At 42.9% G+C, this 14586-nt stretch overlaps 1 protein-coding gene across 1 annotated transcript in view; it reads left to right on the top strand.

Moving 5' to 3' along the window:
- Window positions 1-14586, top strand: part of LOC111971232 (auxilin) — a 91285-nt gene that overhangs the window by 6389 nt on the left and 70310 nt on the right. Inside the window, 1 exon segment of the mRNA XM_070446235.1 lies at window positions 7993-8128. Coding sequence (XP_070302336.1) covers window positions 7993-8128 — 136 coding nt within the window.

Genomic DNA, 14586 nt, shown 5'->3' with positions numbered 1-14586 from the left:
ACGAGCTACATATGGACAGTACCAAAATAAATGATCTAATGACTCTGCCTCCTCGCAGCAAAATCTGCAGAGCTGGAAGATGTTATCCCCCATATATATAACATTCTGTTGGTTGCAAGAATTTTGTATAATCATTTAAATTGAAAATGAAAGTTTTTAATCTGGCTCGTTTTGCATGTCAATTCATAAACCATATGCCATGGAATAGGTACATCGAAAATCTCTCCCAACTATTTTCAATTCATATGGCACAGCTGTCAATTTTTTGGTCCTTAAATGAAACTGGTATATATTTTATTTATCACAATTTTTTTTAATCACCATTTTTTTTAAAGCAATTTTGGTCTTTAGGCAGGGCCGACAGTCAAGTTCCCTACTTTTTCCCCCTTCCACTTGCCTCTTCCATTTTTGCGGTAATGCTGCAATTAGTTGGTTGTAATTTTGGATAGAAGCAGGGGAGCCGGGCGATCCGGCGGAGGCATGAAAGGCCGACAAGCCGGCTGAGGCAGGGGAGCCTGGCGATCCGGCTGAGGCATGAGAGCCTGACGAGCCGGCAGAGGCAGGGGAGCCTGGCGATCTGGCTGAGGCATGAGAGCCTGTAGCGGCTCCCGGACCGGACGTCATTTACACGGACACAAAAAAAAACACTCCCTGACGCTTCCCTTAGGTGAGGAAGGAACCAAGGGGAGTGACAGATATAGGGAAGATAATCAAGGGGGTGATGGAGTCCAGGTGAGTGTCTTGACGAGGGTGACAGATGTGCAGGATAATCAGCAGCCTGATGACCTAGGGGCCGGAGAGGGAGTATACGTGACAGATATTTTGGAGATTATTTTGTTTTCAATTAACCGAAAGTGAGCAGTTGTAATCTGAATAAAGGGAAAAAGGCCATTCTTGAACATGTGTTGAGACATTCTTACTAATTTACTAGAGAATCATTTCAGATTTAAGTATAACCTTTGTATGACTGATGCCTTTAGTGAGAGGTCTAATGCTTTAATATTTAATAATTTCTGCCCAACCAAATTCACATTCATTATATAAATAGGCTCTTTTAATTTTGTCTGGCTTGCCATTCCAAATAAAATKWAATATTTATTGCTCATATAATTTAAAAAACAGGTCGCTAGGTGTAGGCTAAACCATAAGCAAATAGGTMAACTGTGATATGACTAAAGAGTTAATTAGGGTGATTTTTCCACAAATAGACAGGTATTTTCCTTTCCGTTGGAGCAAGATCTKATCTATTTTTGCTAACTTTCTATAAAAATGTATTGGAGTGAGATAATTTCTTTCTTTCAGGATAWKTATTCMGAGTGTGTCCACGGGRGTCAGACCATTTGATTGGTAAACTACACGGTAATGTACAAGTATTCGTAATATAGTACACTTATCATAATTTGGTTTTAATCCAGAGAGGTTAGAAAAAGTATATAGATCCTCTATGAGGCTGTGGAGGGATTCTAATTGTGGATTTAAAAGAAACCATGAATCATCAGTGTACAATGACACCTTTCTTTTTAAGCCCTGGATTTCTAATCCCTTAATATTATTGTTGGATCTAATTTTAACAGCTAACATTTCGATGGCAATAATAAATAGATATGCCGATAGTGGACAACCTTGTTTTACTCATCTTGACAGTTTAAAACTGAGAAGTAGCCATTATTGACTATTTTACACYTAGGATTACTATACATAACTTTAACCCATTTTATAAGAGATTCACCAAAATGTAAATATTCCAGGCATTTATATATAAACTCCAGTCGTACTTTATCAGAAGCCTTTTCAAAGTCAGCTTTGAAAACCAGTCCTGGTTTCTCAGATATTTCATAGTGTTCTATTGTTTCCAGTGCTTGTCTTATATTAGCTCCAATGTAAAAAACCTGTCTGATTACGATGAATAATATCTGACAAAACCTTTTTAATTCTATGCGCTAAGCATTTAGCTAGATTTTTTTTGCATCATAACACTGAAGTGTAAGAGGCCACTGAACTTTTAAATGGACTGGATCTTTATATTTACCACCTGTTTCAGTAATAATTAAATCAGACCTTCTTGCGTTTCCGATAATCTACYATGTATATAGGAGTGGTTAAAACATGCTAATAATRGTCCTCTGAGTATATCATGCCTCCACTGGTATGCCATCCATCCCTGGAGTTTTCTCTGACTTAAAGGCTTTAAATGTCTATTGCGAGAAGTGCACTCAAAAAAGTATTGGCCTAAGCACCACTATCATTCTGTCCGTAACGCCATAAATATGTTATAGTGCAGTTCACATTGTCAATAGTGTGAGACCCTACAATCCATCAAACAAATAAGCTAATTTTGCGACTGATGTGGCAAAAACAAAATTGTATATGAGCATATTCCACAAGTATTTCTGCATCATTCACTTAGCGGGAGCAGTTTTCACATAAACATTCCTAGCAAATTACCCACTTTCGTTAGTCCTGTTACACATGACAAACTTAAGGACGAAGTTATAACCAACCCCATAGCGGACACAAACGCAAGCCGATACATGAACCCCATACAAGCGAGAAGAGTAGAAAGCATCTCTCTCCATTAGAGACGGATGTAACGTGACTCTTTGGTGCGAAAAAGTGCAAATCAATCCCAGAAACAACAGCAAAGGACCTTGTTAAGATGCTGGAGAACACAGGTACAAATGTATCTATATCCACAGTAAAACGAGTCCTATATCGACATAACCCGCAAGGCCCGCTCAGCAAGGAAGAAGCCACTGCTCCAAACAGCGCAATAGAATTAAGCCGGTGACATACAGATGTTGCAATGAGCGGACACTATGGTAGACAAAACAACTTAACTTTATTTGAGATAAATTCCTCTATGCGTCGTGACATGAAATAGACAAAAATGAAATATCAGCGTGTGATTCCAATTCGACCGAATTCATACTCATTTTGGTACTGCGGGATTTGAGACACAAGTGTAGGCATATGGGACTTGCAAGTCCTGGAGAAACATCTCATCCGAAACCGTAAGTCTACCAGCTTGTTTGTATGATTTGAGCAGTGTTAGGGATAATAGCTGAGCGAGTTTCCAGATTTGTTGATGCGAGTGCTTATGCTGCAGGGCGCAGGACTGAGATGCAGCCAGTTCACCAAAATTAGATGCTTCTTCATTACATCTAGAGAAAGAACAAATGTATATTGGTAATACTTGAAAGGCACACTTCTACATTAATCTACTCCTTTCAGAATTAAAGCTTGCACGCAAATGTCGGTCTTCTCAAAAATCGGACCTAATACCCCCCAAAGCATACTTCCGGAATATTGGCCAATACAGAACTTAGAGACAACAGAAGTCAATGCTGATATGAAAATGGCATCTCAACAGAGATCCGCTATGGATCCTCAGATCCGTGATAAGAACATTTGTCGTACGACGCAAAAAACTATATGCCAGAGAACTAAGTAGGTCTGTATGAGAGCGATATTAATTGAGAACGCTTAGCACACGAACCATCACGTTACATCAACTGCTCAGCAGTTCTGTCATAGAGCAAGATAATGGCCAAAATTTTTTAGACCATACTATTGTTCGACCCGCGCACGTGTGGGAAGTTCTACCGTAATGTTTCAGCTGTTTGCGATTCCCAGAGTGAGATACAACTATAGTTTCAACTTGAGCAAAATATGCTATCTAACAACATATGAGTGTATAGTCAACCTATTTTGACCCCACTGTTGGATATGTTATGAAATACAAATTTAGAAGGCTGTGGAAGTAAATTCGATCCCTATCCCTTTGCTTATTGATGTTCTGATTACACACAGTCATTTCTCTCTAGAAAAATCATCTGAGATGGTCACCAAATATCTACACCAGCAATACAAAAACAAATTGGTAACTCAGGAGTTTAATAGATGTCACAAGGGGTTGTGACTAAACACGACCTATTAAATGTATTAGACTAAATTTTGTATGGTACAACTCCCGAGTGCGTGTGACATTTCAACGTGTCAAAATTGGCTATTAATATGATAATAGATGCAGAAGAGGTACTGAGATTCACGGCCTCTAAATAAGCACATTTAAAAAAATTCCCCTACCCTAAAAGGATCTGCTGTACCTATGTTATGTCAGAAAAAGTCAGTTATGAAAATCTCTTCCTAGTTAAAAACAAGTTATCATCCAGTTAGGCTTTGAAATAATTCTACCAATATCCTCACCCACATGGAAATTCTGAGGTAATATATATATGCCAATTATGTGATGGTCCGACTCATTCGTCCACCTCATCAACTACTTTTTTTAAACTTTTAGTGCCAGAGAGAAGAACATAAGAAAGTAACAAGACGGATACCCACGGTAAGCATGGTGGTGGCAGCATCATGCTGTGGGGATATTTTTCAGCAGCAGGGACTGGGAGACTAGTCAGGATCGAGGGAAAGATGAACGGAGCAAAGTACAGAGAGACCCTTGATGAAAACCTGCTCCAGAGCACTCAGGTCCTCAGACTGGGGCGGAGGTTCACCTTCCAACAGGAGAACGACCCTAAGCACACAGCRAAGACAATGCAGGAGTGGCTTCGGGACAAGTCTCTAAATGTCCTTGAGTGGCCCAGCTAGAGCCTGGACTTGAACCCAATCGAACATCTATGGRGAGACCTGAAAAGAGCTGTGCATCGACGCACAGCTGACAGAGCTTGAGAGGATCTGCAGAGAAGAATGGGAGAAACTTCCCAAATACACATATGCCAAGCTTGTAGCGTCATATGCAAGAAGACTYGAGGCTGTAAACACTACCAAAGGTGCTTCAACAAAGTACTGAGTAAAGGGTCTGAATACTTTTGTAAATGTGACATTTCCAGGGGAAAAAAATATATATCTAAAAACCTGTTTTGGCGTTGTGTGTAGATTGATGAGGGGGGAAAAAACTATTTATTATATTTTAGAATAAGGCTGTAAAGTAACAAAATGTGGAAAAAGTCAAGTGGTCTGAATACCTAATGCGCTGTATGCCTTAATTTCTCAAAAATATAGACTCTTAGCTTTCCTTTGACACTCAATTTGATATGCTTCTATAAACTTCACATGGTGCTCATTTATTTGATTTGATTCTAGATCCATCCAAAAGATCTTTGTGCAAATACTTTCAAAGAATCAATGACTTATAGTTACATTTTCAATTTGACAAATCACACTTTTCACTGATATCAATTTTAAATCTTGACATTAAGTAAAAAGGCTGAACCGTTTTCCCATCTGCATCTCCATCCCAAATCTCCCCATTGCCCCCCAGCAAATTAGTCCACATTTACACTATTGTTTATGTGTATTTCACACTAGGTTGAGGTAGAAATTGGAACTATAACGCTTGTATGGAGGTCAACCCCAATATATTTTCATGTCATCGTCATCAATCAATACAGTAAAAAAACGCCTTTGTCTACCGCAACCGATTTCTGTATGCTAGCTATGCTACCAGCTTATACAAACRGGAGTTAGCATTTAGCAGTCCCGTTTTCTAAACCTGAAAAGGGACTTCAAAACCCMAAAACAGACAAATATATCAAAATCGGATTTTAGGTACAACATTGTGTGCCTGTTGCAATACATCAATCATGACAGATTTGACAAATATCCACTTTGTTAGATCAGATTTGTTGAATGTGSGCCAATTCAGCACCATGCTRTCCCCCACAGTCTGCATTCCATTGACCTCTTTACTGGCATCTATCCCCATTACCTCCCCGATCTTTTTCCAGGAGATCAAACTCATTTTTGTGTCTTTTGAAATCCCTACACGAAGTATCATAAAGATGTATTTTATTTGTGAACCTGTTTTGATAGTCAAAGTTGTCAAGGAAGTGAGTTTCTGTTTATACAGGATGTACCCCCACAACCAATCATGTCAATGCGGAGCAATTTTTAMATTTTATTTAACTAGGCAGGCCAGTTAAGAACAAATTGTTATTCACAATGACGGCCTACCAAAAGGCAAAAGCCTCCTGYAGGAGGCCTTTTTATTACAAATAAAATWAAAATATAGGACTTAACACACATCACGACAAGAGAGACCAAAGACACTATACGACACTATGTGGAGCCCTCTGTATTGTTAAAACATTTGGGAGGCGCACGGGAACACCGTACATAGCTCGATTTGACCTCCATAGCTTGAGCTACCCCTACCCCAATACACACACACAAACGCACACAACACTACCACACACACACATACATGCACACGACACACACACAACACTAGTAGCAGGACATAAGCACCCTTCATTTTCAGTAGGAATTCTCACAAAATGTCCTTTTTACTTCAGATGGATTTCCCTGTCTTCTGAGACTCTCATAAAAGTTGTATGCAATCAATCAAATATAATGTCGCAGTCAGTAGGCACACACCAGGTCCCTCTATGATGCCAGACTGACCGGCTTTGGCTAATCGCCCACTTTGCCTGATTTGATAACTCGTAGATTAGTGATGCTAATTTAGTTATGGTAGATTTCTCTGTAAAGAGCCCATAGACCTACGCCCTTGACACTTACTCCCAATTAATCTATTGGTGTTGCATCTGAGTGATTCCAGATTTGGTGGTGGTGGTAGTGGTATTTATTTGTATTTTTTATTAAATAACGTTTCTTTATCCAAGAAATCTTGTTGAGATCAGGAGACCTCCCAGCAAACCAAAATTGGTTCTGTGAAAGTTYTCTGAACATTCGTTAGGGCGCTGCAAATATTCTCATAACACAGAAACTGTCCAGTCGTGCCGATGATTATAGAATGTTTGTGTAAAACATTCACCTGATGTTGCAAGAATGTTCCTAGAACACATTTAGTCGGTTCTTTTAAAGGTTCCCAGAATGTTTCATGAGGTTGTGGGAAGAGTCTGGTGGGAACATTGTTGGGACATTCCCAAAACACAAAAACTATCCACTTGCGCAAGAAACATTTTCCTGATGTTACAAGAATGTTCAGAGAACACTTTTAGGAGTAGTGGTTGCGGAAGTGGAAGTGGTAGTGGTACTGGCAGTGGTAGTGTTAGCTCAGTGCCATGTGCTGTGTACAGATGGATGGGGTGGGGAAGGGAGGAGTGTGTTTAGACCAGGCTGCTGAATCAGATAGAGGACTTGGGTAAAGTCCAAGAGGAGGGCTTTCTCTTGAACTAGCACAGTACCAGAGTTGACTCCATCTCCCCCTCTCTCTCTCTCTCTCGAACAGTTTATCGGTCCAATTAGTGTGCTTGTTATATTAGGGCTGACCCTATCTTGTCGACTTCTTTAGCCTTATTCTAAAATAAGTGCATGCGATGCATATATGTGTCACGTGAAGAGAGCAAGGGTTAAGGGAATAGGGAATATTTTTCTTAAACAAATGAGGGACTTCGGTAACGGAACGTTTCAGTCAGAAATGGCTGTAATTACGTTGCAGCTTCATCGACACGGACAGCGCGATAAACACTGTTGAAGTTCTGTGGTGGTTGCTGCAGCAGGGAGGAGAGAGACAACGGGTGCTAGTCACTCAGTCACTTGCTGCTGTCACAGCGTAGCAAGTCTGATCTCGGCCTGGCACAATCAAATACATTGCTATCGGACTCCCTCTAGTCATTTGTGTGTCTTAGTTATTTCATCAAACAGTGCGCTTAAAGCATCAGACAAGCGCAGTGCATCTAGTTGATTTGATTAACACAGAGTAGGATGTGTTTGTGTATATATATGGAAAAATACACGTTTTAAAATGTCAACCAATCGATTGGTCGAAAGAACAGATGACTCCTGGTCGACCAAGATTTTCTTTTGTCGGGGACAGCCCTATATTATATGTTGTTTCTGTTTGTCRGCCATTGGGGATGAAAGACACACATGTTGTTAGTTATATTTGTTTGTTTGTGCTGTGCTCCATATACTGTGTCTCTACATGCGTCTACATGTCTGTCTGTCTTTGTCTGCATCCTCAGTGTGTGTTTCTCGTCATTCTTAATTGTAAAGGTCCTCCATCTCCAGATATGGATGCCAACTATGGCGGAGGGCTGCTGGATATGGTGAAAGGCGGAGCCGGCAAGTTCTTCAGCAACTTCAAGGACAACCTGAAGGACACACTCAAAGACACCTCCACTAAAGTCATGCACCAGGTGGCCACGTAAGTCCCGACAATCACCCCCCATCCCTTTACCCCTGACTCATTTGAATTTTCATTCTCTTTTAATTCAAACTTTTTCTGTTAAGTGTGTTGAGACCTAGTGGAATACACTTTAAATAAACTGTGATTTGATTTCCTGAGCCCTAACTTCCTTAACCTGTTACACCACCCATCTCTGCCCTTACAAAAACTGCAGTAAAAGGGCAGTAACTGTAGTATTTTGGACGCAGTAGTTGCAGAATAACTGCAGTATACTGCAGCTAAACTGCAGTTATTCTGCACTGTAACTGCAGGTACGCTGCCAAATTACTGCAGTAAAACAAATGTGGACGCAGTATTTGCAGCATACTGCAGTTATACTGCACTCCGACTGCAATCTTTTGTTGTTGTAAGGGTGGGTCTGGCATGGGAGTTATGATGTGTCTGTTCCCCATGTTGAAGCTCCCTGGCTGGGGTGCGGTGACATGTGGCTAGCCTCCATGCCATGATGTCTAGTTGTTTTGGGCTAGAAATTTCACAGGCTTTTCCTCCCACCAAACTCTGACCCAGTTCTGTTTCCCACGCTAGCCTAGAGGTGAACGACTCTATACCTTCCCCGATAAGGAGCGCTCTGGCTGGGCCTAGCAGAGATCTCAGGCCTTTGCTCTCTCCTCAAGTGGTCGAGTGGTCGAGGAGATGTCAAGTCATTAGTAGACGAACGGAAGAGTGTCCTCCCCTCCTCGATAGCCACTTTTCATCGAGAATAGCCACGTGTATCCTACCTGAGTCCTCCGCGGAAGYATTTTGAAATCTGCCACACCCACTTTGAGTCGGCTTTTGTTTTGTCGGAGGAGAGAAGCATGCGCGCGTTTAAAAACAATATGCTACTTATCGTTTTATCTCTAAAATGTCTAGCATAGCTAACTTAATTTGTTTTTAACACTTTACATATGTATTTTGCGATCCACCCCTGTAAGTGGAATCTGCCTGATGACGCGTGAGTGGAGAAGGAGAGTCTCATTTCATACAAGCACATTTTCATCCGCGTTCCCTCACCTCGYCGCCTCTCCTCGATTACCTTTGTCCTTTTTCAAAAGGAGGTGARAGAGGACGGAGAGAGGACACAGGAGTTAAGCAAATCRAATTGAGAAAAGGCCTCTACGTGCCTGCTGGGCGCTAACATGGTAGTGTGAAGGGAGGAGCGTCAGTTGTCATCCAGCTGAGATGTTTACCTGGTCCTCTGTGGTTGCCGTGGTTTCCTGACCTGTGAAATATGGAATGGGGTAGTTATGACTGGGCTGATTACACATGGTTTTAGACCAAGCCTCTCCCACCCGGTTCCTGGAGAGCTAGCCTCCTGTAGGTTTTYGCTCMAACCCCAGTTGTAACTAACCTGATTCAGTTTATCAATCAGCTAATTATTAGAATCAGGTGGGCTAAATTAGGGTAGGAGCGAAAACCGACAAGACGCTAGCTCTCCAGGAACAGGGTTGGAGAGCCCTGTTTTAGACACTTAGATAAATCTCTATGGCTGTACACTACAGCACATTGGGGAAACACTTAATACAATTGGTGAGAGACAGAGTTATTCTTTGAATTGTATCTGTATATGGAGATAAAATATGAGTAAAATAGATAGCTAATAAAAAAAGGCTGAATAGATTTTTCCTAAAGGAGGTGCGAGGGAAGGAAAGCAGATGAATGGGTGGAGAGGCCTGGAGGAACAGTGGGAAGGGTGTGGAGGGATGACGGGTAATAGGGGGAGAGGAAGGAGGGAGAGAGGCTACCGAGTCTGGCACCGCTGGGTCCTGAGAGAGATGACATTCTTTCTGCGCAGGCGTTTGCACTGGCCACACAAAGGAGCCTCTGTACTGTCAGACAGTGAGCAGGCCTCTCGAGACTCATGCCTCCTTGTCCACACACTCTGCCTTTAACCCTGCCACACACGCACACACACACACAGAACCTCTGCCGTCTCTCTGGACCACATTGAAAAGGTGTCTGTTACAGAGCAGGGACAGGGCAGAGCTGGGGTATATTGATTCAGCGGGTCGATCACAATTTGCTGCTAATACGGTTATCTTGTGCCTAGTCTCGTCTCGTCCCTTCTCCTTTCCTCCTTTCCTTTCCCTTCCTGTTATTTCCCCTCTTCTCCGATGATCTCAACTTCACCCCTCTCAGCTTGTTTATTCTCTCCCCTATTTGTCTTTGCTATCCTTTCCTCCTCTCCTCCCTTTTCTGTTCATCGCTCCCCTCCTTTTCTCTCTTCTCCTCTCCTCTCCTCTTCTCTCGTCTCCTGTGTGAATAATTGATAGCGGTTTATTGTGCAAGATACCGAGAGCAATGCTGATACACAGGGATTCATTTCACCCAGACAAAAAACAGGCCATGTGTACACTCCTGTCAGTTTGGTACTGTGTATTACAGCTAAGTTACTGTTGACCTGCCATTTATATAGTAGAGTAGGCGTGGCCTGTGTGTACTACAGCTACAGTTAGCCCCTATCTATAGCTTACACTACAGCTAGCTATTTCAAAGCCATGGAAGCTACYGTGATTAGAATGTGCCTCTGGTGTACATCTGATATATTCCAAGATTCAGTGGAATTTGTTGAAACAAAGTCAGTTACTTGATTCATGGTCAAATGAGATACCATTCAATCAGCTGTGTGCAAGCTGTCTTCCGTAGAACACATGCAGTTGTGACAGACAGACTCTGCAGTGCTGTGTTCCGTTCTGCTTTCACTGAGTGTTGTATTGGTCTGAAAGGCAGTGTGTCCTTGGCCTGCTCCACCATCCCATTCATCTCTCTCTCTTTCTCTCTCATCCCCCCTCTCTCCCCTCTATATTCTCTCTCTTCTCTCTCCCATTCTCTCTCTCATTCCCCCCTCTCCCCTTCTATTATTATTCTCTCTCTCTCTTCTCTCTGACCCCTCCCCTCTCTCCCCTCTATATTCTCTCTCTCTCTCTTTCAATTACATTTATTTTAAGATGCTTTATGGCATGGGAAACATATGTTTTACATTGCCAAATCAAGTGACATAGATAATAAACAAAAGTTAAAATAAACAATAAAAAATGAATAAACATTACGCTCACAAAAGTTCCAAAAGAATAAAAGACATTTCAAATGTCATATGTCTATATACAGTGTTGTAATAATGTGCAATTAGTTAAAGTACAAAAGGAAATAAATAAACATAAATAGTTGTATTTATAATGGCTCTCGCTCTCTCTCTCTCTCTCTCTCTCTCTCTCTCTCTCTCTCTCTCTCTCTCTCTCTCTCCTCTCTCTCTCTCTCTCTCTCTCTCTCTCCTCTCTCTCCTTCTCTCTCCTCTCTCCATCCCTCTCTCTCTCTCTCAAAACACATGACTCATAAGTTATGATGACCTATTCCTCTCTATCAGAACCTTCTATTTACAGACAACCCCTATCTGTGGTTACTGCAATGTGTCACAGTAACCACAGGAAATGGCGGGAAACGCCACAGCTGTGCTGTCGCCACACTGCTGAGCGTGTGAGGTATAGCCACAGGAGACTCGCTTTAACTGTTAGAGCATGGCTCCAATGTCTCTAATGTAATACAGCCATGGGTAGCTGTASCTTGCCTGGCCTAATTAATGTTTTATGTTTTTGTGTATATATAGCAGGGTATAGAATATAGGCCCACAGTAGCCTATACACCTGTTTGTGTGTGTGTGTATACCACCCCTCTCCTACCCTCTAATAATAATAATAATATTCATTTTAAATAGCACTTTTCATTACAATTAGAATCTCAAAGTCACTTTAAAAACAAAATAAACCAAAAACAATTTAACAAAACAAATATWGGGATCTGGCAATATTTGGGCGATGGTCTTCCACATCGTTAGATGATAGGCAGTTCAGTAAAGTAGTATCATGAAGAGGGAGAGTGGTTGGTACAGCCAGGCAGGGAGCTAGAGACATCTGACAGACAGACCACAGAGCTCCTCAACGGGCACCTTGTCGTCTTCGATAGTCACAGCTCCTCCTTCATAGGTAGGCTGGATCGTCCAGTCCTGAAATGTACTACCCACCTGGGTGATGCTCCAGCGACTGTAAAAGCCCCCAGTAAGACCACCACACCTCAACAATGGTCCAATGAGCCTCAGCATCCCCTCGCACCGCTGTCCCTCTAGGAACTGGGGCAGGGTGCTAAAAAGCCAACGCTGTTGATCTGGTGTTGCTGCATCATTTAAATCATGTTAGCAAGCTAGCCAGCTAGCCAAGCCAAATATAAACGGACTTGCCACAATCAGTCCTGCAATTTTGTGGGTCACCACCAGATATTTCGCTTCGTCTATCAACAAGTTATCAAAAACTAAAAAAGTTAATTCAAAAAATTCTATACAAAAACACTTAAAAACAATAAAATATGTAAAATAGCCTAGCCTACCTGTCCCCCACCAACAAGATACTAGCAAGCCTACTGTAGTGATTCTTATTGGCATCTCAAGGGGAGGCAGGCTGTACACGCTCCAGCATGTAGCCAGAATAGGTCAGAGGCTTCTAANGGCATCTCAAGGGGAGGCAGGCTGTACACGCTCCAGCATGTAGCCAGAATAGGTCAGAGGCTTCTAATCTGCATGCTACAACACTGCTGGCCTCACGCAATGCAAAATGACACCTGCTTATCCTGCTCAAAATAGCCTGGGCTGGCTCTGCAGTCTTGCAGCCATAGTTAGCAGAGCTAACGCTATGACCAGATCAGCAGCAGCCACAGTTAACATTTAGTACAGCTAACACTATAACCAGACTTGTAGCTGCCACAGTTAACAGTTAGCAGAGCCAGCACTATAGCTAGACTTGTAGCAGCCAGAGTTAACACTTAGCAGAGCTAGCGCTAGCCAGAAAGGCCTATGCAGCAGCCTCAGTTGGCAGAGCTTGCGCTAGCCAGAAAGGGCTATGCAGCAGCCGCAGTTAGCAGAGCTAGCGCTAGCCAGAAAGGCCTACGTAGCAGCCACAGTGCCAAATCCAGTTCTGCAGGCCTGCAGCCACAGTTAGTAGAGCGAGCACTAGCCAGATTAGCCAGATAGTCTTAACACTGTTCATGCTGCAGGAGAGCACAACACAACACTGTATCAAAATAGAACGCTGCTGCTGGTCCAATTTCCTCATTATGAGTATTTCCCACTTGATGCTTCCTCCTGTCCCCGCCTCCCCTCCTCCCAGCCTCTCTCCCCCTCTTCCCTCCTCTCCTCCTCTCATCCCTCCCTCGGGTTACCCAGGTGGCTGGGCTGTTGCATAACCATGCAGGGCCAGGATGGGAAGCCCTCAGGGCCATATGGCTCTCATCCACCTCAGCACTTCACTAACAGACCATTGGCCTAGAATAGTGGATATACGTTTACAAATCAAATCAAATTGTATTTGTCACATGCGCCGAATACAACAGGTGTAGACCTTACAGTGAAATGCTTACTTACAACCCCTTAACCAACAATACAGTTTTAAGAAAATACCTAAAAAAGTAAGAGATAAGAATAACAAATAGTTAAAGAGCAGAAGTAAATAAAAATAGCAGGGCTATATACAGGGGGTACCGGTACAGAGTCAATGTGCGGGGGCACCGGTGTCGAGGTAATTGAGGTAATATGTACATGTAGGTTATTGAAGTGACTATGCATAGATAATAACAGAGAGTAGTAACAGCGTAGAAGAGGGAGGGGAGGGCAATGCAAATAGTCTGGGTAGCCATTTGATTAGATGTTCAGGAGTCTTATGGCTTGGGGGTAGAAGCTGTTTAGAAGCCTCATGGACCTTGACTTGGCGCTCCGGTTACGCTTGCCGTGCGGTAGCAGAGAGAACAGTCTATGACTAGGATGGCTGGAGTCTTTGACAATTTTTAGGGCCTTCCTCTGACACCACCTGGTATAGAGGTCCTRGATGGTAGGAAACTTGGCCCTAGTGATGTACTGGGCCGTACGCACTACCCTCTGTAGTGCCTTGCAGTCGGAGGCCGAGCTGCTGCCATACCAGGCAGTGATGCAACCTGTCCAGATGCTCTCGAAGGTGCAGCTGCAAAACTTTTTGAGGATCTGAGGACCCATGCCAAATCTTTTCAGTCTCCTGAGGGGGAATAGGTTTTGTTGTGCCCTCTTCATGACTGTCCTGGTGTGCTTGGACCATGTTAGTTTGTTGGTGATGTGGACGCCAAGGAACTTGAAGCTCTCAACCTGCTCCACCATGGTCCTGTCAATGAGAATGGGGCGTGCTCGGTCCTCCTTTTCCTGTAGTCCACAATCATCTCCTTTGTCTTGATCACGTTGAGGGAGAGGTTGCTGTTCTTGCACCACACGGTCAGGTCTCTGACCTCCTCCCTATAGGCTGTCTCATCGTTGTCGGTGATCAGGCCTACCACTGTTGTGTCATCGGCAAACTTAATAATAGTGTTGGAGTCATGCCTGGCCGTGCAGTCATGAGTGAACAGGGAGTACAGGAGAGGACTGAGCATGC

The sequence above is a fragment of the Salvelinus sp. IW2-2015 genome, linkage group LG13, assembly GCF_002910315.2.
Source record: "Salvelinus sp. IW2-2015 linkage group LG13, ASM291031v2, whole genome shotgun sequence".
NCBI classification, from domain to species: Eukaryota; Metazoa; Chordata; class Actinopteri; order Salmoniformes; family Salmonidae; genus Salvelinus; species Salvelinus sp. IW2-2015.
The sequence above is the reverse complement of the archived record's forward strand: the minus strand, read 5'-3'. Positions and strand labels throughout refer to the sequence as shown.